General features: G+C 44.4%; 1 protein-coding gene across 1 annotated transcript in view; it reads right to left on the bottom strand.

Moving 5' to 3' along the window:
• The window catches only part of GLI3 (GLI family zinc finger 3), a 287,264-nt gene that overhangs the window by 10,636 nt on the left and 260,653 nt on the right, over positions 1-15,975 (bottom strand). Inside the window, exons 11-13 of the mRNA XM_019627118.1 lie at positions 8,114-8,263; positions 6,846-7,010; positions 508-798 (exon numbers count right to left, since the gene is read on the bottom strand). Of these exons, the coding sequence (XP_019482663.1) occupies positions 508-798; positions 6,846-7,010; positions 8,114-8,263 (606 nt within the window). The remainder of the gene's footprint in view (positions 1-507; positions 799-6,845; positions 7,011-8,113; positions 8,264-15,975) is intronic.

Here is a 15,975-nt window from a genome sequence, read left to right as displayed (position 1 = left end):
GCACTGCTGGGTAGCTCCCCTCCTGAACGCTCTTACACAGACTGATGTCAAAGCCCCATCACACTGAGTTGTACTTGTATTTTGGTCTGCATGTCCCGCTGGACTATAAACTGCTAAAAAATAGGGACTATGGCTTATTTATCTTGGGGTCACCAGGGCAAAGGAGACAGGAAATCTGTTTACAGAAAGTCTGAATGAATGATTTTATACATTACAGTCCTGCTGAAAATGTAGACAGCTGTGTCTTTCTACCTGCCACAGGTGGTATGGCTACAAATCAATTTTAAAAACCAGTGAGGAAGCCTTGAAATTCTTTTCTGAGCTGAGTTACCCTATGCAGAGCCACTCTGAGTCCGCGATCCAGGTCACTGAGCTCTTGACCTCCTTAAATCAGAGAGCCTAATACGGCAAGGATGGGGACACCCCAGTCCCTCTCCATGCCCAGCGTGGCTCTCTTAATGACCCAGGATGGCTCTGGGAAAATCACAAGGAAAGTGAACGACATACCATAGGCTTCTCCGCCTTGACCGTTTTCACTTGGAGGCATTCCTCCCGCTTTGAGGTAGTGTTGCTGAGGTCCTTCTGCTCACCAAGGGCTCCCTGAGTCTGCCGGCCGGGTGACCTGGACTGTGAATGGCTGCCGGAATCTCGTGGTGGGGGGGGCCGAGGGTGAATGTCCCCACGCTGCTTCTTGGTGACATGAGCCTCTGGGCCATGCACTGTCTTCACGTGCTTCCGGAGGGAGCTGGGGTCTGTGTAGCGCTTCGTGCAGCCTGGGATTTTGCACACATATGGTTTCTGCCAGATGCCACGACAATGAAATAACAGATTGTTATTAAAGTGATTATGCCCCAGCCCAACAGTCTTTTGTGGTTGCTCATTATATTTTTAATTCTTTCAAAGCACTTTCACAAAGCTTTGAGGTGTTCAAATACCTCTAAATGGCACAAAGTTTAATAAAGGCCATTTGAACATTGTTCAGGTTCCATAGAATGTAGCTTTCAGAGGTTATTGTTTCAGAGAGTGCTCATAAGAGCATGCAATTGCATTTATAATCATGGAAACATTTATCCTGTGCATAGGAAGAAGTAGTGTGGTGTCACAGTAGGTGTTGGATAGTTGATGTTGATGATGATGATGACCAAAGAAGGCTTAAAAGATACCCATGATTTAATCAAAAGAATGCTATATATACCTTTCCAGAGAGCTTGTGTGAAGAAATTTCTTGTGGATGACCTAGTTCTCAGGTCTAATATCACTCTACCCCTCTGAAAATGTGCTCTCTACACACAGGCATAATAAAACAAATTGCCTACCAACTCTCCCATATTAGATTATACTAAAATATGTTCCTTTGGGTGGTATTACAACCGTGTGGGGATGGTCAGGGCTCAGAATAACCAGAACTTTTCTGATCTGCAAAGTGGTAAAGTCCTGTTAGATGGTCAATGAAAGTTCACTCATAAACTGAAAAAGGCTGATGGAAGGTGTCCTGGAGACAACGATTCCTGGTCTAGGCCCTCCTCCCAAGTACAAAAGTCGATGAAGTATTTCATGTTAATGGGCCACTGATCAAGCCTACAGATAGTCATAAAAATTATATGGGTGCTTATAGCCAAATATTTACTCAAATTACAGAACTGCTGGTATTGTATTCATGATCAACATTAGAATTGTGATTTTGTTTACTTGGCTTGAAATATAATATATTCATGGATGCTTCTATGAGTACATACTTATATCTACATATACCAGAAGATGAGCTATTAGGTAAGCAATAGTCATAAAAATCATGATTAATATAATGCACCCATTATATTAAAAAAGATGCCCTGTCTAACAGTATATGCATCTATAAGATGCTTTTTCACTAAAAGCCCAAGAACAGATGGAGTGCTACCTAAAATGATGAAAGGTCCTGGGCCGGCCGAGTGGCGCAATGGTTAAGAACTGGCTTGGGATGCCAGAGGGCACCGGTTCGGATCCCACATATGAGGGCCAGTGACACTGCCCTCCACAGCTAAGATGCTGAACAACAGCTCAACCTGGAGCTGGGCTGCCAAGTCGCCGGCAACCGGCATAGGCTGCAGCCCTTGTGGCAGTGGGTTGCCATGGGCTACCGTGTGTAGCCAGCAGCCAGCGTGAGCGGCCAGCAGCCGCAGTGAGCGGCCATCCAGAAGTCGGCGACTGATCTGCCTCGCCTGGGAAGAGCGCAATGATGGTGCCCACTTGGGCCAGTGAAGCAACGTCCTCCACAACTAGACTGAAGAACAAAACGACAGCAACTTGTCTTCCCCTTCCCCCATTCCCCAGCACTGTTCCCATCCCCCCAATTCCCCAATAAAAATCTTAAAAAAAAAAAAAATTTAAAATGATGAAAGGTCCTAATGTAGAGAAGCAAAGACCCTGAAAATTACCCTGAGAGACTGCCTCCAAAACTGATTCTCTCATTAACTATGCATTACTTCTATTCAGGAGCTCCTGTGACTTGCAGCATATATATATTATATATATAAATGACATGAGGAAATCAAATGCTGAGCATCAGGGACAGAAGAGTGGCCCTGACGTTGACTGCTGTTAGCTCACAGTGACCTGGCGCCTGTCTGGTGCCTCCTCACTGCGCTGCTGGGCCAGGCTGCTCCAGCCACAGGCAGGTGGAGGTGCACGGGGCAGGTGTGTGGGCTGGGGGTGGGGACATAAAGCCAGGCCAGCGCTGCATGTTCCAAGAGCTACTATTCCCATAAACGTACGCATGTGGATACTGTGGGTTTGCCTGGAAATGAGGTCACGGCTAGAAGTAGAACGAGTCGGCAAACGTCAGCTCTTACATTTCCAGGAACCACAGCACACACAAAAGTACACATACACCCAGGTGCCCTTCGTGTGGATGTACACATTATCCACCTGCAAACTCCGTAAGAGCACAGGTTCAGAAAACTGACGCCTTACAACAAAACACATTAACTCAGGTATGCAGCTTGGCCCCTAAATTCTCTTGTGATCAGCGACTGAAATGAAACATAACTGTAGGCGAAGGTAAATGCTGTCAGTCTTTCTAAGCTGAGTTGCCCACGTTTCCTGTCCCGGACGTTGCACTTTTGGCATCGTTGTTACCCTTTTGACTCACTGCACTGAAGGGAGCTTTGTAAAACCAATGGATACTTTTTGTGCTCGATTTTGAGAATCTACCCTAATAAATTTTTCATCTCACATTTAATGATCCCTACTATATGTAACACTCTCTGAACACCAAGTTGTGTACAACAGGATTTAATCTCAAGGATTATAAAATATGGTAAGAAAAAAAGACAGCATGTAATTATCTACAATACAAAGTATGAATGCTACAAAAGGATGTGGACAGAGGGGGATCATTTTTTCAGGGGGACGCTTGTGGGAGGCATTTCGTTTCTATACCGGGGTCTAAGGCCCAGCTCGCTGGGCCAGGGTCAGGGTTAAACAAGATACTGCACACGAAGTGCTTACCGCCATGTGTTGCACATAATAAGTTCTCAATATAACAGAGCTTTTCTTAGGAGGAGGCACTGTAGTTAGGTTTTGAAAGAACAAGATTCTGAGGGATAAAACTGAGAGCAAGAGGATGTGAGCAAGAAGAGTCCTGGGCAAAGGTCCCGGGCGGTCCCATCTGTTCAAGCACAGGTTCTCTGGAAGGTTCCATTCACAGTCACAATGGTGAGGGGTCAAGACTGCAGGCTTGCGCTGGGTAAGCGTGAGTACAAACCTAAGAAGTCTAAACATTTCCTACAGGAAAGAGGGAGCCATTGGAGCTTTCTGCAGAGGGAGATACTACCGAATCAGCGCTCAAGGAAACTTGCTTGGTGTGGCTTTGGGAGGAACATAAGCTGTGTGGTCTGGAGTAGGGAGCCCTGTCAGAGGTCACTGCTATGGCCCCGTTGGGCAAGGCAGGGGGAGGGAGGGGAGTACGCACTGGCCTCCCGCATGGGAATGGCTCCCATCCTGTTCTTGTCCACTGCACCTACGACAACGAAGTGCTTGGCATATTACCTATCAATATTTGTTTAGTAAATCAACGAAGGTACAAATAAGAAAGCAAATACATGAGAGAAGACATCTAGATTTATTTAGGATCATCAGATTACACAAAGCTGGATTTCCTGGGCAAACTTAATTTTGGTGTATAAGAAATTGTCCATCATTCATACGCAAGGACAAGCCTGTATGAAGAATAGAGAAAACTTGGGCCGGCCAAGTGGCACGATGGTTAAGAGCTGGCTTGGGACACCAGAGGGCCCCAGTTAGGATCCCACATATGAGGGCATGTGACACTGCCCTCTACAGCTAAGATGCTGAACGGCAGCTCGCCTTGGAGCTGGGCTGCGTGAGTCGCCGGTGAGGGCGTAGGCTGCAGTGGATTGCCATGGGCTACCGTATGTGGCCAGCAGCCAACGTGAGCGGCCAGCGGCCAGCAGCCGCAGTGAGCGGCCGTCCAGAAGCCAGCGACTGAGCTGCCTCGCCCGGGAAGAGCGCAATGATGGTGCCAACTTGGGCCAGTGAAGCAACGTCCTCCACAACTAGACTGAAGAACAAAAGGACAGCAACTTGTCTGTTCCCATCCTCCAATTCCCCAATAAAAAATCTTATAAAAAAAAAAAAAGAATAGAGAAAACTTATTTATGTGTTTGTGAATAAAATTTTATTTATGTGTTAGTGGTCAATGTCAATAATTTATTTTAGGAGGTAAATTGCTCAACCTTGGTGTCAGATGGGTACTAGACTTATCAGGGAGATCACTTCGTAATGTCTAATCACTGTTATACATCTGAAACTAATATAATTTTGAATGCCAACTGTAATTGGAAGAAAATTTAAATTATTTTTAAAATTGCTCAACCTTGGTGAAAGATATGGACCAAGACACCTTTTAACCTCACTAAACTCTCATATAGCATGGCACTTTTTACCTCGCAGAAGAATATAGGCTCAACTCTAACACACTTAATTACAGCAACAGACATGTACACATATTTTAAGTCAACAAAAAAAATAAAAGGCTCAGTAAGTATGTTTGTATGTGTGCACTGCTAATCCTAACATACCCACTATCCAAAATTCTCCACAATAACAGGTGAGAACCTTGGTCTACAATCTATAGGAATGGATACCCTCTACATTTCTATTAAAAATTATACTTAAATGTATTAAATGTAGTTAAATACATTAATTAAACTCTAAGTTAAGTTAATCGAATCCCCTAAAACATTTTAAATTGAGAGATAATTCACCCACCATAAAAATAACCCTTTCAAGTTGCATAATTCAGGGCATTTAGTAGATTCACAATGTTGTGCAAACATCACCACTATCAAATTCCAGAATATTTCCATCATCCTGAAAAGAAACCCTGTACCTATTAGCAGTCACCTCTACCCACCTCCCAGTCTCTGGCAACCACTAAGTAATCTACTTGCTGTCTCTGTGGGTTTGCCTATTCTGGACTCTCTAAAACTGCACAAAATGAGTATCGCAGATTACAATGTAACTACTGCATATGGTAACATATTTTTTACATAAAAAATGGAGATGCAGTATCTCCCCTAAAATATCTTCAAAGAGTTGATCAATAATAAGATTCTGAATGACTCATTTCCTTATTCCGCCATGAGCGTTCTGAAATGTCTGAGTATGGGAACCTGCATGTGAGTTCATGTGTGAGTGTGCTTGTTAGAGTGCGCCTCATCAGACTAGAGATGTTTTTGCTCTGCCAGATCAGCTGAAAGAAAACTCAGTGAGGACCAGCTTTGTCACCTTCATGCCAACGGCCAGTGAGCTGACTGGCACACTTTGTTTTCAACCAGATTCTCTCTCTCAACTTTCCATTTGAAAGATCATGAATGGGCCAGATGGTACCTTGTAAGGTCAGATGACAGCCATGCCAAGGTCAAAATGCTCCTTCTCTCACACATTTCAGGCAGACTAACTGATGACATACTTTGTCATGTCATCAAATTTTAGTTAGCTCTCCTATTTCTACCCAAACTGTGGGAGCCTTTTTGTGATCATGGTGTCTCCCCTGCAGGTAAGTATGTTGGGAGCCTTTCTGTTAATCTCTGCATTCATTCAAGAGAAGACTTCACAGAGAAGCCAGAGGTTGAGTTCGATCTTTAAGGAGAAGTTAGACATCTGCAGGCAGATATGCATCAAAATGTGTGCAAAATGAATCTGAAATCATTTTCATTCTTATGCTTCTCTGAAATTTTGGGGGGGATAACTACCTAAACACAACAGGATCCAGCCAAGTTTCGTGTGACATGTTACCTTAAATAATTGACTAGAAACCATTCTGGGTTTCTGAGAATAGCTTCCAAAATCTATTCGAATTTAGAATGTCTGGAAATCGTATATAGGCAAGGCTGGTTGCTGTAAAAAAAGTCTTGTTTTGATATAATACATTTGCAGATATCACCTGGAGAATGCAAATAAAAGTGGGTGTTTTAGTGGTAAGCTGTCCGCTCTCAACATGTTGCTTCTGAATCTACCCTCCATGCTCACAGGGTCATCCTTGAATGTATTCATGCCATTCCGGGTTCAGGAAGTAGATGGCCTTCCAAGTTAAATGCTCCTACTGTTTGACCAGTAGGTGGCAGTTCTAAACAAAGTGAAACCTGCTTGCCAGGGGTCTGAACAAGTTCCCTCTTCATCTGCATTACTGTCCAAAGCAGGCCATTTTCAGCCCGACCTCTGAGGCCCAAGCCTTCAGGGCTCACGTGCTAGGAATGGTCAAGAGGAAAGAGCACCGAACAGGCTCCAGGCTCGCCTATTCACGTACAGACCCCGCCGAGTGTCACGTGGGGAAGCCTTACCTCGTTGGAATGTGTTCTGTTTTGGTGCTTGGCACGGTCAGAGGCGTTTGAGAAAGCCTTGTTGCAACCTTCGTGCTCACAGACATACGGTTTCTCTCCAGTGTGAGATCTCAAGTGTGTTTTCAAGTTTTCTAGTCTCGAGTAGGCCTTTGTGCAACCTTCAAACTGAAGACAACAGGTAAATCTGGATTATGCCATACAATAACAGCATATGCTGAACACTCCCTCACAGCTGATGAAAGTCTGACATTTTGAGGGTCAGCAGCTTTTCAAAACCAAGAAACAAAAGTCCACTAAAGGCTGCATTTATTGGGATTCAGATGGGGCTCCGTGCAGTTCGAGAGAAAGCATTTTCAGTGCTAGTAAAAGTTCTGGAGGTTTTCTCGTAAGAGACCACTCCATGCGGACAATGGGTTTCATTATCTGCTCATTGATCTCTTCGAATTCCCACTGATTTCAGATTCAGCACAAAGTTCATTAATATGGCTTTGTGTCCACACAAAGGCATGGAATTTGATCATGTTTGAAAAGCACCAGTGTGCCTGGTGAGCACCTCAGTGAAAAGAGGCTTACCCTCGTAGGAGCCCCAGCCTGCTTGTGAGTAGTCTACACTGGGCCATGGGGGCAGACGAGAAGGCCAAGGAAAAACTCAAAAGCCATCTAATTATAATTTTAAAAAGCCAACACAAGCTTTTCAGGTTGAAGCTGGCACCTGCCTTTGCCTGCCGCGTCCTCTGACATGAAGGACACTGGCACTGGGCAGGCATGAGGGCTGTGTGCTCCTTCCTGGTGCAGTGCCAGCCAAAATGCCGCAGCGGCTACCTGTCCACTTGCCACCCTGCAGAGCTGTGTTGTCCAACATGGAAGCTGCCAGCCACATGGGACTATTTATATTTACATTTTTAAAACTAAATTAAATTTAAAAAAATCAGCTCCCGGTTGCTCCAGCCACATCTCAAATGCGCGCAAGAGGTGCCTGTGGTTTGTGGCTGCCGTGTGAGACAGTGCAGGTCTAGAACACTTCCATCACCCCCAAAGCTCAGCTGCCAGTGTTTTCTCTCCATTTGTTACTTCCCTTCCATTTCAGAAACCCTTCTCACAAACCCCAGCATTTATCACAGACAGGCCGCCACCCAGCCAGGCGACTTGTGAGCTTGTGTCATCATGCACAACCCGAGGAGCATGACAAAGAACCCCTGGGACGAACCTGGCATCCATAAGTGTGAGGCGACCCCCTGAGTGAGAGCCCGCGCCACCCGTGTACTCACAGTGCATTTGTGAGGCTTTTCTCCCGTGTGTCTTCTCATGTGCACCACCAACATATACTGGGCTTTGAAGGGTTTCTGCTCTCTTGAGCAATCCAGCCACCGGCACACAAATTCCTTCTTCTCTCCATGAATATGGTCGTTATTTATATGCTGGGGTTTGGGGGGGAAAATAAAGACACATTAAATGGAAATGTATTACTAATTTCTGAAGGAAACAGAAGGAAATGCAAAAAAAAAAGCCCCAACCATAAGTCCTAAAGGCTATGAGATAACTTCACTATTAATATATTACAGATTATTTTGTTCTGATTATTACATTTCTTAAATTTGCTCTTATTAACTGTATATATACTTCCTAGTTAACAGGAGTGACGCTATTTGGAAGAAGCCTGATGTCCCAGAAAAAGGACTGCATAGGGCATCTGAAGAGCGGAGTTCTGAAATGGGGTAAGCCAGATGCACCCTCTGTGGGCCTCTGTTATTTCTCATCTGCCAAGTGGGGGTCAAGGCTAACCACCCGCAGAGGTGCTCTCCGGCTCTCCCTCACTCTGGGCCTTGGGTTAGAGCCTGGCTCAGACTGCAGAAAAAGAACACGCATGCATGTGTGCGCACACACACACACACACACACACACACACACACACACACACACAAAGTACTGTAATGAGGAGCAAGATAAAGCACTTTTCCAAACTATACTTTATTTCCAATTAGTTGGATTTCTTCTTGAATAAAAACACAGAGAAATGAACTTAGGTACTGGAGATGAGGACCAGGTGATCATCAACAAAATGCTATTAGTCTCTCAGGATCTTGGCTGTCTGCATGTACAAAATAAAGAGTTGGATTACCTAGTTTCTAAGGTTCTTTTCAACTCCATAATTCTATTAATTTGGTTTTTAAAATGAAAGTGAATTTCCCTGAATTCCTTAACAATTCAAAGTTTTAGAATCTCATTTTATAGAGTTCCTTGGACATACATCAAGTGCCCTGCAACCGGAAGACATGAGAAAACTACAGTAGAATGAGAGGAAGAGATGGTTCTCAATTTGAATAAAATTTAAGTCAATTTCAATATGACTGAAATGTCCAATTATGGATTACTGAAGAAATTTGTGTCCTAGGTTGGTCTTGCTGACTTTATTCACAGTCATCCCACATTTTATTTGTCTTAATGTAAGATTTTTTTCCCCTACACGTTCTCAAACATACATAGAAATGCACCCCTAAAAATATTATGCAATAGGAGAAAGCTCCCCTTGGGTGCCACGCACCACACAGTGGTGACAGAGCATTTAATTACTTTCCCGCCTACACTCTGGCTCCTCCTGAGTGGTCTCTGAGGGCAAGGGTGATTCCACCATCACAGCCTGCCCTTCCCACTTACTCCACTAGGCCGGCTGACTGTGGAGGGAAACTAGGAAGACTCTCAGGTTGTTTCTGGAATTAAAGCTGGATGAGGGCAGAGAAATGCCATAAACTATTCAGTTTCCTTGAGCAGCTCCGAGAAAGCCTGAGGAACAGAAGAGAGGGGGTGATACAGCACAGCGCACAGGGAGACAACCGGGTCCTTTCAAAGCTCTGAAGAAGACAAGGAAACCACTCAGACTCACTCAGGTTCACGACGGAGTAGCAATCCTGAGGCAAACACATGTGGGTTTCCTATAAAAAGCCACTGTCCTCAGAATTAGTGTTTGTGAAAAGTTATGCTGGTGCACATACGTATATGAGGAGAACAGATGTGTTGGACAGGGGACAATATGCAATCTTAAAAATCATGATTTAGGTACATTTTGCAGTCCATTCACCTCACCCAGGACTGTCCCAAATGTGTGCTGGTGTCCAGCCTTTAAGCCCACATAATACAGACGGGTTCTATAAATTTTCCTTTCCAGGGAGAAAAATTAATGATCACACAAAACCACTCAATAAAAATTACTCTGTTCAGTTTTTTTCGAAGTTTTTAGAAATAAGGCTCCTTGGATTAGTATACATGAAAGGAAAAGGATGGGAGGGAGAGAGAAGGAAGGGAGGAGGGAGGCAGGCAGTTATAATTGGAAAACTGAATTGGAATTGGTCTGAGCCGACTCCTTGAGGCTGGGACCCATGTCTTTAGGTTTCATATTCTCAGCAACTGACAGGTGTCCCTGGTCGTTGGCAGGCCCTCAGTAAATATCTGTGGAATTGATTTGACTCATATAGCAAACTAAACTTTCACTGGACAGAAATAATTATGCTTAATGCTTTTGATTATCTTCCAACTTCATTTCACCTAGTACCTATACAATAAGAGTTTAATATGAGATATCACTTTATAAATAAAATACTATCAAGAATTCAAAAGAATTTGAAAGATATCCACAGATAAGCCCTGTCTTGCTAAGTGAAATACAGGTAATACACTATGATTGTAACACTGCACTTGCCTCTCACACGTTTACATGTTTGTACTGAGTGTCACTCCACACCAGGCCCAGTGCTGGGGAATCAGACAGACACGACTCCCGCCCCAAGGAAATTACTGTCTACTGGAGGAAAACAGGTAATGACCTAAGTTACTATACAATTATAGTTGTGACCAGTGTTCTGAAAGGAAATAAGAAGCTTCTATACGAACAATTAACAAGGGATCCCAAAGCCATGTGGAGCATTAGGGTCAGCTTCGCCAATCAAGTAGCATTTAAAGTCAGACCGGACAGGTGAGTGGAGACCGCCGGGGGTGCAGATAAGGGTGGAATTGGGCAAGAGGGCACTAGTGCAGAACAATGAGGCATGAGCATCTGCAGAAGCACAGAACTTGGTGCCTTTCAGGAGCAGGGAAGAGCACGCACGGCAGGAGACAAGGGGTCGGGCAGACACAGGAGGCTGCAGCACCGCCCCTGGTTGCGGCAGTACAAGCCATGGGTTTCCAAGGCCAGGGTATACCCCTGAGGTGGCTGAGCTGGGCCCACCTGAAAGGCAGAGGGCTGGGTAAGGTGTCCAGCAGCAAGACTATGGGACACATTGCTGGAGAAAACTCACATATACCTCACCAGGAAGTCGGCACTGGGACGCCAGACCTGAGGAGGAGGGCCTCAAGGTTAACTGGTGTTACTTGGGGGAACCGCGATGACCAGCAAGGGAGGCACCAATGTGGCCATTGAAGTAAGAGACTCATCTGTTCTTCTCCCCAACACACTGGAGGAGCTGGACTCTCGGAGAAGCGGGAAGAGGTCTCGTTCAGCTGGGGGTCAGCACAGTAGCAAACACTCCCCAGTCCCTTGAGCACATGCCTGTCAGGACAGGGAGCGAAGGCTCTGAAGTGGACATATGGGGTTGGAGCGTTAGACTGGAGGGGATTTAGTAACCACGAGGGATGGGGGCACAGGAGCTGCCTACAAAGGCGATGGGGACCTGCTGCCATGCCAAGACAATGTCTGAAAATCCCAGTGGTGGGACTCCCACGGGCGAGGATGGGTGGGCCTGCACTGAGAGCGGGGGCAAGCGCACCTTCAGAAGGCTAGCGTCTTGGGGATGTTCCCTTTCTGCCCCATAGAGCAGCCCCGAGTTCTAGCTAACATGCTTTTGGGATTTTATGAAATTGCTCAAGTGCCAACTTGGAGGGAGATCACAGTCCTTTTTCTTGAAATGAGATTCTACAACCTCGGCCAGCAGGGACCAGGTCCATCTTGCTTTACAGTCCAAACGCTGAGCACAAGACATAATCAGCGAATACAAAGAAACACAAAGATAAGTGTCTAACCACTATGCTGTACACCTGAAACTAACATATAATATCAAATGTCAAATGTAATTGAAAAATACTAAAATTTAAAAAAGGACATTAGAGAAAAACTCAGGAAATATGATTAAAGGAGGGACTTTAATAATAACATACCAATCAATATTGGTTCATTAATTTTAACAAGTATAAGATGTGAAAATTAGGAGGAAATGCTGTTTAAAACATTATTTTTACTCCTTAAAAAAAAAGAAAGACATCTTTCTGTCTGCATAAGGTTGTTCAAATGCATTTTAAGCTTATTTCCTAGAACTGGATTTCAAGTGAAAATTAAAATTCTAAGAAGTCATAGACTTTATACATCCATGTGTCCTACGTATTTACTTTTCTTTGCAAAGCTGCTTTGGCCTCTGCAGCCAGTGCTCCTGAGGGCTCACCTCAAGGCAGATCTTATATTACAGTGGGAAGAACATGGTAGAGGGCAGAAGATACATCCAGACCAATTCCTGATGGACAGTTCAGATCACCTATTTGGGCCTTTATTTCCTCATCTGTAAAGTGAGGATGATGAACTAGATCAGGTGTCGGCAAACTTTTTCTGCAAAAAGCTAGAAAGTAAATATTTCAGGTTTTGGGTGCCAAAAGGTGTGTTGCAGCTTCTTACCTCTGCTGCTGTTTCCGGACAGCAGCCATAGACAGTACCTAAATGATGTACCAGCTGTTTATCTGTTGACACCGAAAGCTTTGCGTGTCATGAAACACTCTTAAAATCAAACTTTTTTTCAGTTATTTAAAACTGCAAAAACTGTACTTAGTCAATGGACCGTGCCAACCCAAGCATTGGGCCAGTGGAGCATGTGTTTGCTCACCCTCAACTATTGGGTTGTCGGAAAAGTCATGACACATTTTTGCAATGAAAAACACAGAAAAAATACATCATGAATTTTCCAACAACTCAATAGATGACTCCAGAGTTTCCTTTGGGGGCTCGCAGAGCTCAGGACTTTCTCAGTCAAGCTGGGTCTCCAGCCAGAGGAAGTAACATTAGAAGGAGATCTGTTTCAGTGCCAGAGAAAAGAAAAGCTAGCAGACAGCATTAGTCCAGACAGACCTGCCCCTCTGCTCAAGTTCCTAGGACTCGGTGGAAAAAGCATACGTTCTCTGCTCGCCCAAATCCTAGCTCTAGGTAGCTAAGAAGTCCAATACACAGCAAGTTCTTAATATTCAGCAGAGTGATCCCATGTGAGCCTGGCCTGAAATTCAATGGGCATGCGTTTAATTGTGGTTTCATTGAAAATTTGACTTCCTAGCAGTGAAAACATTAATAAAATATATAAATAATTTAATTGGAGGAAAAATAATGCATGATTAAATTCCAAACTAATCCAACACAAAGACATGCAATTTGCCAGAGGCCCAAGCGCCAGAAAGAGATAGATGGTGTAAATTAAGGTGCTGTGTGCCAACCCTCTTGGCGGGGCCGCTCTGAACCCTCCCTGCCTGGAGAAACAGGACCGGGATGCCAGCACCAGGCGATTCCTCGGGAAAGCTGAGTCCCACCACTGAACTTTCCGATGAACCCATTTCTTTAGTTTTCCAGCCGGGATTGTAAACTTTTGCCCGAGGAAACTGATGGCTGATGAAACAAAATATCCCAGGAGCCCACAGTGAACCGACAAAATTTATTATTTCGCAACTGTAATCATGTCTGTAGCAAGATGAGCCCAGACCCAGTATTCTGGCTCTCCCATGCGGCGGGAGCACAGAGAACGGTGGGAGAAATCGCTCAGCTGGCAGTCGGGCAAGCAGAAGTTGCTTCTTTCTTTTAGGGGGTCTCTCTGGGCAGCTCAGCACTTGGCAACCACAGAGGCTGAGGTGCCGCAGGAAGAAGCACCGGAGGGAAAATGGACAGTGAAGCCTTTCTTTTACGAGCAGCAAAACGGAGGCCCACAATGGACTTCACTGAGCTAATCAGGGTCCTTTCTTCTTGCTGCGTTATTTCACTGTGAGCTCAGAACTGGAGGTTTTTCCTACGTCTGATTCCTAACCCTTCAGATGAAACACACCTGTAGGTCTGGAATATTCCAGCTCTGCAAACACAGCTGCTGGCCATGCAGCTCGCAAACCCTGGAAGCACCCTTTGGCTACCTTCCGTCTCCCTCTCCTTCTGCCAGATTCCCCACTGATTCCCACTCAGAAAGTAGTTTTCTAGATGGGTAAGCATCCCCCATCCTAGGCAGCCTCCTCAGAGGAGAAGCGGCAGCACGGATCAAAGGTGTGTGTGGAAGATCTGCACGAACCCATTCAACCTCTGTCGGGTGGCACACTCATCAACAGACTAACGCTGCACTGTTTCTCGTGCTTCACTCTCTAAGTTCCCCAGTTCCGTAACGTCAAGAAGGTAAATTGCCCCGCTGTTGTAATGACAATATTACTGTTGAGCACACCCAGAAACAGCAAGAGCAGGAAACGTACACCTTCAATTTCCTGATGGTTCCCAGCACGTGTCCCTCACACACCAGTCTTTCTGTCTGTATCTACAGTTTCTCGAATAACAGAGAACTTTTCACCAATTGAAGGTTTCTATGAGTATGTTGCCAAATTTTCCACAGTACAAGTTACATGTAAAAACAAAGAATAAATCATGCTCAAGTAAATATGATCTCCATATAACAAACACCCAAATCCAATCACACTCACACACAAACACACACAGTATTATCGCAAATAGGAAAAGAAAGACTTGAAAATTGATTTATTTCACATATGAATACCCAAGACAATGCACTGCATTATGGGCTTGTAGGTGGCTGGGTTTGCTGAAGCTTAGAGATGCTTGTTGGACCCTCAGTTTTATTTCTGATTCATCCTTTTGTTACATTTCTCTGTATTGTGACCCATTAACATGTCATTATTGGATGCCATGATTTTATTTTATTTTATTTATTTATTTTTAAGATTTTATTGGGGAATTGAGGGAGGGGAACAGCGTTGGGGAATTGGGGAAGGGGAACAGACAAGTTGTTGTCCTTTTGTTCTTCAGTCTAGTTGTGGAGGATGTTTCTTCACTGGCCCATGTTGGTATTATCATTGCACTCTTCCCAGGTGAGGCAGTACGGTTGCCAGCCACTGGACTGCCGCGCTGGCTGCCAGCAGCTCACACCAGCTGCCAGCCACTGACGATAGCTTACTGCAGCCTATGCTGTTGCTGGTGACTCATGGCAGCCCAGCTCCAGGTCAAGCTGTTGTTCACCATCTTAGCTGTAGAGGGCACAGTGTCACTGGGCCTAATGTGGGTTCTGTACTGGGGCCCCGATGCTCAGAGCTGGCGTCCCAAGCCAACTCTTAACCAACATGCACCTTAGCCGGCCCACCATGATTTTATTTTAAAAGGAACTAAAACTGACATATTTCCTTCTCAGAATATCAAAATGGAAACATCTGATGCTTTCTAAATCTTTTCACATTGCTACCAGGTTAGCTCATAAATGAAGCTGAGTTAATATACTTAACAAAATTCAATAATTTGAAACTTCTAAGGATTTGCTGAGGAGTACGTTAAGAAAGACTTCTTTTTGGCTGAGGATGGGATATGAACAAGTGAACAATTTTAAGAAAGCTCAATTTTCAACTTGATTCCTGACCCTACAAATCTATTACTGTCTCTTTACTTAGTAGTCCAGAGACATTTTTGAAAAGGACAAATAATTTAGAATCAATTAAAACTTAATTTATTTTAAAATTGACTTGAGAGAGACTGAAATGCTTTGCCTAAAAGAAAACTCTCTACAAGAATGTCTCAAAACTTTCCATCTGAGGGGTGGCTGATTAGCTCAGTTGGTTAGAGCACAGTGTTCATGACACCAGGTTGATGGTTCGATTCCCACATGGGCCACTGGGCTGTGCCCTCCACAACTAGATTGAAACAACTACTTGACTTGGAGCTGATTGGTCCTGGAAAAATACACTGTTTCCCACCCTCCCCCCAAAAAACTTCCCATCTGAAATGAGGCATATATAATACCTTCTTGTTTTACGTATCACTGTATCATTTGATAAATGTACCATTTTTGAAAAGCTTTACAACTGTCATGACACAGATTGTATTAGGAACAGGTGTGACTGGATTCCTAAAGGCTTC

This window comes from Hipposideros armiger, unplaced genomic scaffold (genome assembly GCF_001890085.2).
Source record: "Hipposideros armiger isolate ML-2016 unplaced genomic scaffold, ASM189008v1 scaffold_710, whole genome shotgun sequence".
NCBI lineage: Eukaryota > Metazoa > Chordata > Mammalia > Chiroptera > Hipposideridae > Hipposideros > Hipposideros armiger.
Note: the sequence above shows the minus strand (reverse complement) of the source record. Positions and strands in the feature narration are given on the sequence as shown.